This window comes from Pseudochaenichthys georgianus, chromosome 20 (assembly GCF_902827115.2).
Source record: "Pseudochaenichthys georgianus chromosome 20, fPseGeo1.2, whole genome shotgun sequence".
NCBI lineage: Eukaryota > Metazoa > Chordata > Actinopteri > Perciformes > Channichthyidae > Pseudochaenichthys > Pseudochaenichthys georgianus.
Genome location: NC_047522.1, coordinates 1,478,721 through 1,493,288, shown reverse-complemented (window position 1 = coordinate 1,493,288; position 14,568 = coordinate 1,478,721). Strand labels below are relative to the sequence as shown.

Genomic DNA, 14,568 nt, shown 5'->3' with positions numbered 1-14,568 from the left:
GAATCAAATCAAGTTTTATTTATTTAGCACATTTATAAACGGTTTTTGGTCGAGCCAAAGTGCTGTACATAAAATAAAAATAGCCTACAGTAGAGACGCTTTACAGCAAATACAACAACACAGATTGTTCAGGATATCATTATGAGAGAACCGACACCCTGTCCTTAGATCAAGTCCGAGCAAGCTTCTCCTCTGCGTCAGAGCACTCCTTCGCTTCGGGATCCGACTCAGCGGAGAGGATCGGTCCAGACTAGCCTGAGCTTAAGAAACTGATACAAAAAGTGCAACAATATACAGAGAGATGTTCAGCCACAATGCAGCGTTTTTAGAAAGCTAACAGTAAAATAAATGTGTATCACAGGTTGTTGAGCACTTTTGTAGTTCTTGTGCGTCTATTTGTGGTTCTTTTGGTCAACATGTGTGTTTGATTTGTGTCTCTTTGTGCTCATTTGATCGATTGTTGCCACTTCTCAGTATGTTTTGTCTTGGTTATTTTCTCTCTCTTTTTTCGCTCATTTTGTGTCAATAAGTACATTCGACCAACAAGACACAACCTTGAAGAAAACAGAATCATAAAGTACATCAGGTTTCATAGAGCCAAGCATTTCAAGTGCTACTCAACTGGCTATAGATAAGCCAGTCCTTTATTAGTATATAAGTGCTTTGTTAATAGTTCTATTTATTTATATAGAAATGTTATTTATTGGGATAATAAACCCCTTGAGATGCACCATCTCGTTTTCAAGGGGGTCCCGACAATAGCAACAACTTACAGACACACATAAACAAAAAGACAAAAAGAAAAACATGACACAAGACAAACCACGTACAGTCTGTTAAGTGAAATTCAAGCTATGCATACAATCATTACAATTTGAGACAGTCGAGCAAATCAGTTTCATCAATAACAAGTGCAGAGCAGCTGAAAGTGAGATGATAGAGCATGTTTCAACATACCCAATGATGCAAGAGATCTAATAGCAGCAGGTGAAGTATTCTGTTGGGGCTTTGAAAATGAACGCACTTCTGCCAATCGAGGAGACAGAGAAATAAATCTGAACAGAATGTCGAACTTGATGATTTGGTGAGTAGGGTACAAAATACTGCTTTAAATAAGGGGGATAGTTAAGATAAAGGCATTTAAATATCAGCTGAAGCCAATGCGTATGTCTTCTTACATTTAATGAAGGCCATTTAAGTTGGTTATACATCGTGCAGTGATGTGTACGAAAAGAACAACCAAGAACAAATCTGCATAGTCTATTGTAGGCTATGTTGAGTGGCAAGATCTGATTTATGTGCATTTTGGTAGACAACATCACAATAGTCCTTAATCGGAAGAATAAGTTGAGAAGCAATTCTCTTTCGGACACTGAGCGTAAAACAATTGCGAGAGCAAGGCAAGTTTATTTATATAGCACTTTTCAACACAAGGCAATTCAAAGTGCTTTACAAAAAATGAGAGACATTAAGAAAATGGCATTTAAAATCAGTCATTAAAAAGAAAAGCGAATAAAAGAAACATTAAAAGAAAAAATACATGGATAAAAGTTACAGTGCAGTCTAAGATATGAATAGTTCAATTAAAAGCAGCGGCAAAAAGAAAAGTCTTCAGCCTGGATTTGAAAGTAGTCAGAGTTGCAGCGGACCTGCAGGTTTCTGGGAGTTTGTTCCAGATGTTTGGAGCATAATAACTGAACGCTGCTTCTCCATGTTTAGTTCTGACTCTGGGACAGGAAGCTGACCAGTCCCTGAAGACCTGAGAGATCTGGATGGTTCATCGTTTAGCAGGAGGTCAGAAATGTATTTTGGGCCTAAACCATTCAGTGCTTTATAAACCAGCAGCAGTATTTTGAAATCTATTCTTTGACACACAGGAAGCCAGTGTAAAGACTTCAGAGCAGGAGTGATGTGGTCCACTTTCTTAGTGTTAGTGAGGACTCGAGCAGCGGCGTTCTGAATCAGCTGCAGCTTCCTAATAGATGTTTTAGTGAGACCTGTGAAGACACCATTGCAGTAGTCGAGTCTACTGAAGATAAAGGCATGGACAAGTTTTTCCAAATCCTGCTGTGACATTAGTCTTTTAATCCTAGATATATTCTTTAGGTGATAGTAGGCTGATTTAGTAACTGTTTTAATGTGACTGTTGAAACTCAGGTCAGAGTCCATGACTACACCTAGACTTCTGGCTGTATCTGTTGGTTTGAACATTGCAGACTGACGCTCAGCGCTAACTTTTAAACGTTCTGCCTTGGCTCCAAAAACCATTACCTCAGTTTTATCTTTGTTTAATTGGAGAAAGTTCTGACACATCCAGTCGTTGATTTGTTCAATGCACTTACTCAGTGTTTGAATTGTTACGTAAATGTGTGTGTCATTCGCATAGCTATGGTAACTTATTTTGTTGTTCTTCATTATCTGAGCCAGTGGTAGCATGTAGACGTTAAAGAGAAGAGGCCCCAAGATGGAGCCTTGAGGAACCCCACATGTCATATTTGTAAACTCAGATGTGTATGTACCTATAGAAACAAAGTTGTTTCTGTCCTTTAAGTAGGATTCACACCAATTTAGAACTGTTTCCGAAAGTCCCACCCAGTTTTCCAGTCGGTCGAGTAATATGCTGTGGTCAACAGTGTCAAACGCAGCACTGAGATCTAATAATACTAACACTGAAGTTCTGCCACAGTCTGTGTTTAAGTGGATGTCATTGAAGACCTTTACAAGAGCAGTCTCAGTGCTGTGGTTTGGACGAAAGCCTGACTGGAACACATCGAAACAGTTATTCAAATGCAAGAAGTTACTCAACTGTTGAAAAACAACTTTTTCAATGATCTTACCTAGAAATGGGAGGTCTGATATGGGCTTGTAATTGTTCATTACTGAAGCATCTAGATTATTCTTTTTTAAGAGCGGTTTAATGACTGCAGTTTTCAGGGCCTGTGGAAAAATACCTGAGTGAAGAGATGTGTTTACTATATGAAGTAGATCTGAGGCCATGCAGGGCAAAACATGTTTGAAAAATCCTGTTGGAATAATATCAAGGCAGCAGGAGGAGGATTTCAGAAGTTGAATAATGTCCTCTAGGTTTTTATCATTAATCTGATGGAATTGTGTCATGATGTCTGAATTGATGTTAAGTGGACACAGAGACAACACATTTGCTGTTCCTGATGCAGAGGCACTGACTGCTTGTCTGATTTTCTGAATGTTGTCAGTGAAGAAGGCAAAATCATTGCACGCCCTGGTGGATAGAAATTCAGAGGCTCTGGGGGGTTAGTTAGTCTGTCGACGGTAGCGAACAGGGCACGTGCATTGTTTTTGTTTTTGGTAATGATGTCAGAGAAGAAAGACTGTCGTGCGTTTTTCAATTCCAAATTATAAAGGCCAAGTCTCTCTTTATAGATTTCAAAGTGAACCTGGAGATTTTTTTTTCGCCACCTGCGTTCAGCTTTTCGACATTCTCTTTTTTCTGCTCTCACGGTCATGGCCTTTCTCCATGGAGATATTTTCTTCCCAGTCACTTCCTTTACCCTAGTTGGAGCAATGGCATCTATAACATTTTTAATTTTTTAATTAAAATGATCTATTAGCTCATTTACTGAGATGTTAGCAGGGGCAAGTGTGGAGTAAACATTTCCCTAGTATTTTCAGTTAAATATCGCGTTGTGGTTACCTCTTTGTGAACAGAAATAGAGCTCTCAAAGAACACACAGGAATGATCAGAGAATGCAACATCAGTCACCACAACCTCAGAGATATTCAGACCCTTTGAGATAATTAAGTCCAGAGTGTGCCCCTTATTGTGCGTGGGCTCCGTCACATGCTGAGTCAACACATCCTCACTCCCAGGTCGGCCTATGTTGACGTTATGTCAAGTCCCCTGCCGGCTTTTTCCAACGCAAGGGGGGGGGCCTTAGCGTCCATTTTCAACGCAAGGGGGGGGGCCTTAGCGTCCATTTTCAGCTTTCCGGGATGTCCATGTGCTTCTATGGACACTCATGGAAGCACGGCATTCATTTGTGTCGACTGCCCTTAAAGGCAATGTGAGCGTCCATTCTCATTGGATAGCGGAGAATTGTACACCTGGAAGTAAATATTCCCCTTATTGACGATTGATTTTACAGTGATATCTGCACTACTCATCGACTAAAAAACACCAGATTATCCTTGTTAATTACACAACATTGATTGGTTTAAATTGTGTGCAATGCTTTTGTATTTTTCCCCTTCGATTCGGAGAAACAAATATTTTTTCGGAGTAAATGATGGCAGAAGACACTACACTACCCAGAATCCCCAGCTATCATTTCTCCCTGCAGAAAAAGAAAACATGGCCGAACTTCGTTTTATTCTGGGTTGTAAAATGCCTATTTTAAAGTTAGTTTGGCCATTAAAATGCGTTTTGATGTCATTTGATGCGAGAAATATGAGTTGTTATTTCAGATTATGTGTGCAGTGGATGTACATGATCTTTAGTTTGCTAGTTATTACGAAGATTACTTCAGGAAATTGCGTCCAACGTTTTCATTGTTACCAAGGTGGTTGCTAGGGACGCTGCTATCGATATTATTTCTGTTATGTTGTGTAACTGTTTAATGGTGTTATCTTTATTGCTACCCCCTTCCCCGTCAATGTATAGTGTTGGTCCACAGCGCAAACATATTAGTTAACAAAATCCGCATCTAAAGATACGTTATTTCCCCCTGTGCAATTCCAGTCTCACATCTCACAGCACATCGTCATTAACAAATACCGGAAACAGACCGAAAACATTTAAAGAAAAGAAAATAATACCTTATTCCGAGTGTGCTTGCTTTTCTCTTTGAAAGTCATCACATAAAGGCATTGTAATACACGGTTCGGCTGCATTAAATATTACATATCTGCCGTAATTCTGTATTTATAGCCCTGATGAGAAGACAAACATGAGGAACTGAAAACGTGACGTGGATCATAAATATATCAGCCATTGAACAACATCTTACATTTCTTTTCACACAATACGTCTCCTTGCCGTATCAACACTAATTCGGCTCACTTTTATATTTGATCCAATTGGTAGATAGGCTGTATTTACACCATAAAGGTGCACAGATGATATAAAGAGACACCTGGTGGTTAAAGCATGTTATTGAATTTCATTATTTTTATTATTAGATATTAATAGGATCCCTATAAAGTATATTCATTACTCGTTATTCTCTACTAATAGTTAATTAAAGACTGTATATAATGACTATTTTGCACATCCCGTTCAAGATTTCAAGATGTTCTAAGGTTTATTGACATATCATATCGGCCTACACAACTGTGGTGTAGTTCTGCACTGAATGAAAAACTTGGGTCGCAGGTTCCTCAATAGTGCATTACAAGACATCTATCAATATGTGTGCATACCTCCAGCAATGTTAACTATGTTGAAGCACTTATTTTAACTGATATTATACATAATGTATTATACTCTTATGATGTATGCAGATATTTCATCTCCGGCCTTGTCAGGTATTGAACAATCAATAAATAAAGAACACAGAATTATTAAATATAAAACACAGAATTTATGTGATTATACTAAATGATTTTCAAATAAACACCACTGCATATTTAACTGTTACACATGCTGATGTAACGCAAATGTTCCAACTTGGGATCAATAAAGTATATCTTATCTTAAGCTGATCGATGGCTACTGCCATATTTGCAAAATGTGCCTCTGAACCTTGACAAGTGCATGTTTCAGGCTTATCGATTAATGTAATGTAATGTAATGTTATCAATTAACAACAGGAGGGGTCACAAACATAAGTCCAGCTGTTAAATAAAGCTCTTCTGACCTTAGCTGGCGTGTGGGTATATATATTAATACTGCCCATTATGGGCACCAGCAATTTCCACCCATTTATTAATTATATGTTTTAAATGTGAGTGTTTCCTGTCCCCTAAACCTCCAGGGATGTACACAGTTTAATACTGGCAACTTCTTATTATGGGAAATACGAAAACGTCTTTTAAAACTACAACTCCCAGTAGAGACGTGCCATAGAGAACATGTTGCGAAACAGAATAGCCAGCATGTGTAGTTCTGGGGATGGGGTGGGGGAGGGGGGGACGCGGTGGACCCGTTCAAATCCAGTTTTGAACAGTCTGCCGTGGTTCCATCCCATTTCAAGTGCTGTTCGAGGCTCGGTAACCCTCGGAGCACACTCTCCAATCACAGAGCTTGAGGACTATCACCGGGTTTGTCAAACAGAGCACATGGTGTAGTCCAAACGATAGCTGGGGATGCTGGGTAGTGTAGTGTCTTCATTGCCTTTAAGGGCAGTTGACACAAACGAATGCCGTGCTTCCATGAGCGTCCATAGAAGCACATGGACATCCCGGAAAGCTGAAAATGGACGCTAAGGGCCCCCCCCCTTGCGTTGAAAATGGACGCTAAGGCCCCCCCCCTCGCGTTGAAAATGGACGCTAAGGCCCCCCCCCTTGCGTTGGAAAAAGCCGGCAGGGGACTTGACATAACGTCAACATAGGCCGACCTGGGAGTGAGGATGTGTTGGCTGAGTCAGTCCATAGCTATCAAGAACACAAAACAGTTCTTTAGCCCCTCTGTCCTGGGGGTTGTCAACATGGATGTTAAAATCACCAACAAGGACTAGACGGTCAAAGTCAAAACACACTATAGACAGCAGTTCAGTAAAGTCATGGGCCCCGGCATGTCCTGGAAAGAGTTGAGAGTGCCATACGCCCTTGAACCTGGACCCGGCAAATATCAGTTTGTATAATGTTTGGAGCGGTGTAGACACCGATTCCTTAATTGACTTTTTGTATTTCATGATTTCTATGTTGTTTAAATGAAAGTTCAGAGTCTCCATACACCAAGATATTTAAAGCTATCAACTTTATGCAGAGAAGTGCCATCCTTACATGTTATTACTACATTAGGTTTGGATTTGAGCTTTGAGCTTGTAGTTTTTTGTGTCTCGTAACAATTGTTTTGGTGTTTTTGTTTTTCTTGTCTCAGGTACTTTGTCCTCTCTTTTTGTAGTCATTTTTTAACTATTTGTATTCTTTTTTTTCACTTCCAAATGAAATGAAAAAGACATCGATTGTGATTAACTGAGCACACCATCAGTGATCTGGGAAACATGCAGCTGTTAGCCATTTGTTTAAAAGCAGCTTCGACGTCAGGAACAATCCCCTGATCACATCATCTGTTGAAGTTCCGACCTCTGATGTTTAATGGATGAACCATCCAAAGGTCTTTAGAGGAACTGAAGCTGCGCCGGCCTTGCAGAGGTCAGCGTTGTTTGGTTTTTCACATGTCACTGTTTACTCTCCGGGTTCGAGTTATGTGGGAGCCAATGGGAGCTGAGCTCAAGGAGGGGTCTGAGCTCCCACGGACGCTGTGAAATCATACCTCTGTGGGGGTCGCTAATACATTATCAACCATTATTTTAATGAGTATTATCTACGTTAACGAGGTAAATAGATCAAAAGAAAAACATGTTTTCCAAAAGAACTACGCATCTCTTGAATGACAATATGCCTGCACTGCACCTCCAAGGTGCGCAATACATTATTGCGCAATCTATGCCTGTGAGCGTGCTGCGCGAGCCGAGATGACGTGTGTGTGCGTAGTTTAACCTTCTCATATTTAAGTTTGTAGCAAGTAGAGGGCTGCCGCTGTGTGTGTTTGAGTGTGTGTGCATGCTCTGCCCTCAGAAAGCGACACCGAGGTCATTACCTTGTGGACGCACACCTTATAAACACACGGGTCAGATCGGAAAGATAAAACAATACAACAATGTGTTAATACCATAGACTGTATGGTTAATACATGTTTAAGGGAGGTTTTATGCATCATACATTGCAGGCGAAGTCTACGGCTCTCCCTTGGAAAGTGTGCAGAACAGATGTGATTCACTGAGGGTTTCATCTGTTGCAATATTCCTAAATTGTGAGTTACAAACAGCGTTGTCACGTCATTTTGTTTAGGAAAAATATGTGAAGGTTGAGGGATTTGAGAGGAGGAGCAGCAGAGGTGAAGGGCCTGTGTGTCAGAGCTTATCAAGGAAGCAACAGAATAATGTTTACTTATCCAAAACACTGCATTCTCCGAGCACACAAAACTCACCACAGCTCAGTCTTTGTTAAACAAGCATTACGTCATTTTATCTCAAGGGATTACGTTTATTTAAAAACATGTTCTGATATCTTTACACAGTGTGAAGAAACGAAGACGACATCAAAATTATCGAGGGTTTAAAAAAACATTTATTGTTATTTCCACGTACATTTTTTGTAGAGGCATCATTCACAAAATATTAACAGAAAAATTAATCAGACAAGAAAAATATATGTAGTCTTTTTCTTACATTATCAATATATATACACGTTGTAAAATAGGTTGTAACAAAAAGTAAAATCAAAGTGTAGCAGTAAGCGACGGCCACATCTGCGAAGTGAATACAGATGCAAAGAGTTTACAGTCTGACAAACATCAGATCCTTCTTCTGTTTTCACAGCTGTTTTATGGCTTCATTTATAAAGTCGATACAGAACAGAGTAAAGCCAATTCAAACATGAGTAATAATTGAAAAACCTCCTAATCGTTTTAACTCCCCGTGGTGAAACACGCACGTTAGACGCCATGCAGTCGAGCATCAGTCAGGCGTTATCGTACACAGACATGAAAAATCTCTGCACAGAAGCATATCTTCCAAGACGACAATATTACAAAAAAACACTCAATTTAGCATTACAAAACACACACACACGCACACGCACACGCACTTTAGTCTCGAGGCCAAACAGCCCAGAGAAGAGAGGCCATTTGTAAAACAGCAAGACGATCAATGGTCCGAAACGGGCGCCCCCGGAAGCCTTTACACTTTTAACTTTAGAAAAGATTCACCTTTAGTTGAACCGGTATCTCACTTGAAATGACATCACAGTGTGATTCTGATGCTTAACCACAAGGAGCGGAACACACAAAGTCCAGAACCGCAAGGATTAGTAGGGACGTAAACAATCCATTTCCTGGTTATTTTTTCATGCAAAAAGTGGCAGAAAACGCTATTTTTCAGCCTATCAAATGAGCGATTTGCTGCTTTTCTAATTTAAATCATATCGAAGTTAATATCTTTGGGTTTTGGACCAACACAACAAGACATCACCTTGCATTTTTTAGAAACCGGGATAGACATTTTTCACTATTCTCATAAATGTCAGCGATAAATAAAAAATAATAATCAGCATTGATAATTAAAATACTCGTTAGTGGCAGCCTTACACATGTCCTCCGATAACCAATGTGTGAAGAGTCATTATAAATACACTCAAAAAGGTCAAACGTGATTTTCATTTTCAGCATTAAAAAAGGTAAACAAAGTGTAGAAGGCTGTTTTTAACGCTCCAATATTCAATTAAACTGTCCACCTGTGGTACATTCAGCACAAGACACACACCGCACAACACCATAAGTCACTTACACGATAGAAACAGCTGTAAACATCACCAGCTGTGATCAGATGGACATCAGGAATCTGCTGCTCCCTCTAATGGGCATTAAACAGTTGCATATAAATAATAACAATATTCCTTCGACGCAACTCAATCCTGAACACTTGTTATTTGGTTAAACTGACACTCTTCAGCAGATATTCACATGTGCATGAAATGTACAGATGTTTTTTAGACCCTCAGTCCCACTCCAGATGTTCAACACTGACACCAGATGTTTTCTCACTCACAATGCAAGGTGAGAAGAAGATTTAGTCGACGCCTTTTTCACATCAGATCACATGGGGGTCAGTTTAGATCTGGATGAGTTATGACAGGAAAGGAATGCATATTAACCGCATTAAATATCTAATTCTGGATAAATAAAGTGAACTGAGCTCAGATGTTGTGTCGCCACCTGCTGGTCAGAACTGATACTGCAACCATGACCCACTGCAGGCAGGAGGGACACACACACTTTGTATAAAATGTACTGCAACTACTGATAAATACAATTTGGTTGTGATGACATTGGCCGGTGAGGTTGTGATATAGCTAGAGCGATGTTGTAAACACTTCAGGTTCAGAGGTCAGGGCAGGTCAGCCCTTATTTGGCAAAGAGTGTTGGAGTCTAAAGGCTGAAGACAGGCTGCAGAATCACTGATCGGCATGAGATATATATAGATAATTAGATATATAACATATGACTCTAAAACAACGGGTAGCTGCTTTCAAATGCATCTCCCAGGCAAGCAGCACGTTTTAAAAAGAATACCCCACCCCAAAGTGACCATTTGTGGATCAATAACTCACCCTAAATTACATTAAATACTTGAGGAATCTTAAAAAATACAAGATAAACTCTTGATGAATTGGAAAGATAACATGCATTTTCACTAAAACTGGCATGCTATTCGTCTAAAGCAGGGGTGTCAAACTCAATTTCATTGCGGGCCACATTCGCATTATGGTTGCACTCAAAGGGCCGCTTGTAACTTTAAGACTATATAAAAATACATATATAAATATTTAACATATTTAAAATAATGTATTATATTACATTATTGCTCTGCATTGGATTATTATCGGATAGGGTAATACCTTCATAATTACGTCTGAAAGCAGAAGTCTAGGGCAAATAATTGCAGGTATCTTCAGTGAGAATGTCACAAAATGATTTTTTTTAAAAAGCCACATTCTGGAAAAAAAGTCAAAATCAAAAAAGAAAAGTGACATTTTGAAAAAAAGAAAAGTCAAATTCTGAGAAAAGTCAAATTTCAGATGCATTGTGGGACATGTAGTTTATCGGCAACGTGCCTCTGTAAAGTAGCATGTAACCGTATAATAAAAGCATATTTTTTGCAAGCTCTTGTGGGGCCACATAAAATGAAGTCGCGTGCCGGATTTGGCCCCCGGGCCTTGAGTTTGACACCCCTGGTCTAAAGTGTTCCAAATGTGTTTAGTAAGTATTGAGGATATGACTGGATGAATTAGACGTTAAACTGTGTTGGAGTTCATAAACGGATATTTGAAGTAGTTTTGCTGCTGTGCAATGTGTCCGTTTACCTGTGGTAACTTGTGTGAGATGTTGATACACAAATGATAAATGTAAGACGGGAAGTATTCCTTTTTACAAACACACTTTAAAGGTGGGGTAGGTACGTTTGAGAAACCGGCTCGAGATACACTTTTTGTTATATTCCATGGAATGCTCTTAACGTCCCGATAGCAATGAATATCTGAAGTGCGTTGACAAAAAAATCCATAAAAGAATATCATCCGTGGAAGCCGTAGTACTGTAAAAAGCACGACCAATCATCTGACCCGGCTAAAGTAACTGGATGGCCTACCTGCCTGTCAGCCTTCCATCGGGGCACAGACTTATCTCGTGCCCTCATTGGTCATGTGCGCGTTCGTGTGTGTTGGGGGAGGGGCTCTGTGAGGAAGTGGCAGATTTGTTCCGGCTGTGCATTTTCAAATTCGAGCGCACTCGAGCTGGTTTCTCCAAAAGTACCTACCCCACCTTTAAGCTGATTATTTAAGATGCTGTTATTTGTTTAAAAAAAAGAAGAAGACTGTTACACAGAAACAATAAATCACATGAACATCCAACATCAGTAATACCTGGGATGCTTTTTGGACATGGTTTTAAAAAAAGAAAAAGGAAGCAGCACGGCGTTGTTAGATAATCTACAAAGTGCAAATGCGCCAGCGCTCTCATTTCCAAATCGCTCAGTCTGAGGTGTGAACATCCATCTCAGGAAAGTTGCAGACCATAAATCCAACATTATGAGTTAAAAATAAAAAAGGCAAAGAAAATCTGTCACACAGGTCAACTGATCCATCTCCGTGGGATGTACTGCCTTTTCTAAAAAAACTCGAAACATGTTCAAAACACTCCAGCTGTCCCTCCGCTCGTCCGCACTGCAGCTTTGTGCCGACGAAATGAAGCTTTTGGCTCTTTTTTAAAAAGAAGCTCATATTCTTTCCTTCTCATCAATTACTGCTCAACACAAAATGAGTAAATAACACAAGGGTATATGTATATAGCTGAATGTGTGTGTGTGTGTGTGCAACACGTTCTCACTCCCATCCCGTCACATATTGACGGACGGTCAGGGCCCCTCCCCGTCGCTATATTACGTACAGGGTACCCCTTTCCCGTCAGGCTTCTACGGGCAGGGCGTCCCATGGACCTTCATAATGCCTATTTTAAGGTTCATTTGGCCATTAAAATGCGTTTTGATGTCATTTTAAGCGAGTAATGAGTTTTTATTTCTGATTATGTGTGCAGTACATGTACATGATGTTTAGTTTGCTAGTTATGATGAAGATTACTTCATGAATGTGTACACATGGTTGTTAACGTTTTTTTGGTGGAAATGTGTTTTTCACAGCAAAGTCACCCTCTGTACTCGGACTTATTGGGAGAATCTAAAGGCAAGAACATCCCAAATATTAATTTAGGTCTTTATTGTAGACCTTTAGTGTTGCCGTCTGTGAGGAAAATGCATGCGGCTCAGAGCCTCGTATTTTTAAAATCTTTTTTTCCTTCCAATTCGTTATTCTTTTCAAAATAACACACTGTTATTTACTCACCAATAACACACAATTATCCTTGCTTTTATTTATTGGTTTGATTCCATAATCTCGGGCTTTTTTGCCGTTCGTCAGGAACTGAATTTCAAAATAAAAATAACCGGAAACAGACGTAGGCCTATAAGGGACATTTCGAGCATCATTGCGATTGTCAACATTTTTCAGTTTAGGATGGCCCTGTACGTAATATAGCGACGGGGAGGGGCCCTGACGGGATGGGAGTGAGAACGTGTGTGTGTGTGTGTGTGTGTGTGTGTGTGTGTATGTGTGTGTGTGTGTGTGTGTGTGAGAGGGAACAATCCTGTCCTCCGGGGGTAGGTAGGTGTGAGATTAGCATGCGAAAAAATGCCAATGCCGTAGAATAGATGCTTCACAGTTGGGTGAAAATGATGCATCTCCATGGTTACTGTATGGTGTGTGGATGCGGTTGCTCTGGGAGACCGTTGCCATGTTGACAAACTGAACTGTTGCGTTGCTTAAGGCATTAATTAGGATGAGTGAGGATGTTCTCCTGTGGAAACAAGACGCAGAGGATGAGGGACGAAAGTCCGATTTCTACCGAATCTACAGCCTGAAGAAGTGTTTCTCACCTCGTTAGGACTCGCTCTCGATGGAGATTGTGATGGTTTCACTTTCAGCTGAGGAGACAAACGGAACACATGTTAAAAAGAAAAACCCAAATCATATTTTCCAATGTTTTTCTGTCTAATGGGGACAACCATTTTGAGATTCGGTTCAGTATTGAGCGAGAGAGCTGCAGACAAAAGCCACTGAACAGGCCGTTCTGCATCATTAATGTTCAATAGATAATGTTTGCTACCTTTTTGATCCGCTCTGTTATTGTGTCTAGTAAAAACTGACATTTTGTGAGAGGGTTAAACCTCATCCATTGTGTCAAAATCAGCTAAATGTCTAGTCCTGATATTGTAGATCCTCAAAAATACACTTTCTTAACTTCAAAACAACAAACTTGTCGTCACATTTCCAGTTGTGTCTTCCGGCAACATGACCCAATAAAAGAAAGGGCGGATCAGGCTAAAGGTACATAAAAACATTTCATTTCTCCGTAGCCATGTAAGACACTTATAATAACAATTTCGGTAGCGGTAAAACAAAACGTAAAATGGATGTTCACTGCCGCGCCTGAAGGATTATGTTGCATTTTGTTAAGCGTCTGCAAAGCTCAATACTGGGGCAATCTAAAAAAAGGTTGTCTCGTTAGTCATTTAGACAAAAGACATGGGGCAATAGGTTGAAGGATAACATGTACCCTGAGAGTTATTAAAGGTTATTCTCCCAGTGCAGCTCACCTGGTGTGTGTGTGTTGTTGTCCTGATGCTCTGCCACGTTGTTGGCGTTCTGCTCGCTGCTCAGGAGGCGGTTCTGAGACTCGCTCACAGGACTCTCAGGGACTTCAGCAGCACTGCACACACATACACAATCATAACAACATGGAATGAAGCGTGCACAACCAAAGGCATCACTTTGTACTGTTTCTGTTTTTATGTAAAGTGTCTTTGAGCACCAGGAAAAGCGCTATAAAAATACAATAAACACGGCAGCACAATAATAATACAACTGTACACTAACAGTGCAGGACAAAGAGCAATTCAATAACTACAGGAAACATAGACGGTTAGTATTTAGTACTGCAAAAAAACCATAGTGGTAGTTACGTAATTGCCCGTTATATTATTATTACTATAACTACTTTGCAGTGCAGTGAATTGTATTTCTAATATCTCACCTCTTGCTGGGCTCCTGCTGCAGGGTGACGGTGGCCTGCTGCTCCACGTCAGCGCTGACCAGCCGGGTGGGGAACGTCAGGCCGTCTCCCTGACTGAGGGGGGGGGGGTTCAGAGAGGAAACAGTCAGCAGATACAAAACTGCAGCAAAGGTAACAAGATATTCTATTGGACAAGACTCCCTTCATGGCATAAAAACGTGTGATATTGTATTATCCTGGCCAGC

General features: G+C 40.2%; 1 protein-coding gene across 2 annotated transcripts in view; it reads right to left on the bottom strand.

The window, feature by feature from the left end:
• Nucleotides 1-8,258: 8,258 nt before the first annotated feature.
• The window catches only part of zdhhc20b (zinc finger DHHC-type palmitoyltransferase 20b), a 20,835-nt gene continuing 14,525 nt past the window's right edge, over nt 8,259-14,568 (bottom strand). For both annotated transcript variants that reach the window (XM_034108787.2, XM_034108788.2), the window contains 4 exons: nt 14,345-14,437; nt 13,908-14,020; nt 13,188-13,235; nt 8,259-13,108 (listed from right to left, as the gene is read on the bottom strand). In XM_034108787.2, coding sequence (XP_033964678.1) covers nt 13,192-13,235; nt 13,908-14,020; nt 14,345-14,437 — 250 coding nt within the window. In that variant the 3' untranslated portion in view covers nt 8,259-13,108; nt 13,188-13,191. The remainder of the gene's footprint in view (nt 13,109-13,187; nt 13,236-13,907; nt 14,021-14,344; nt 14,438-14,568) is intronic.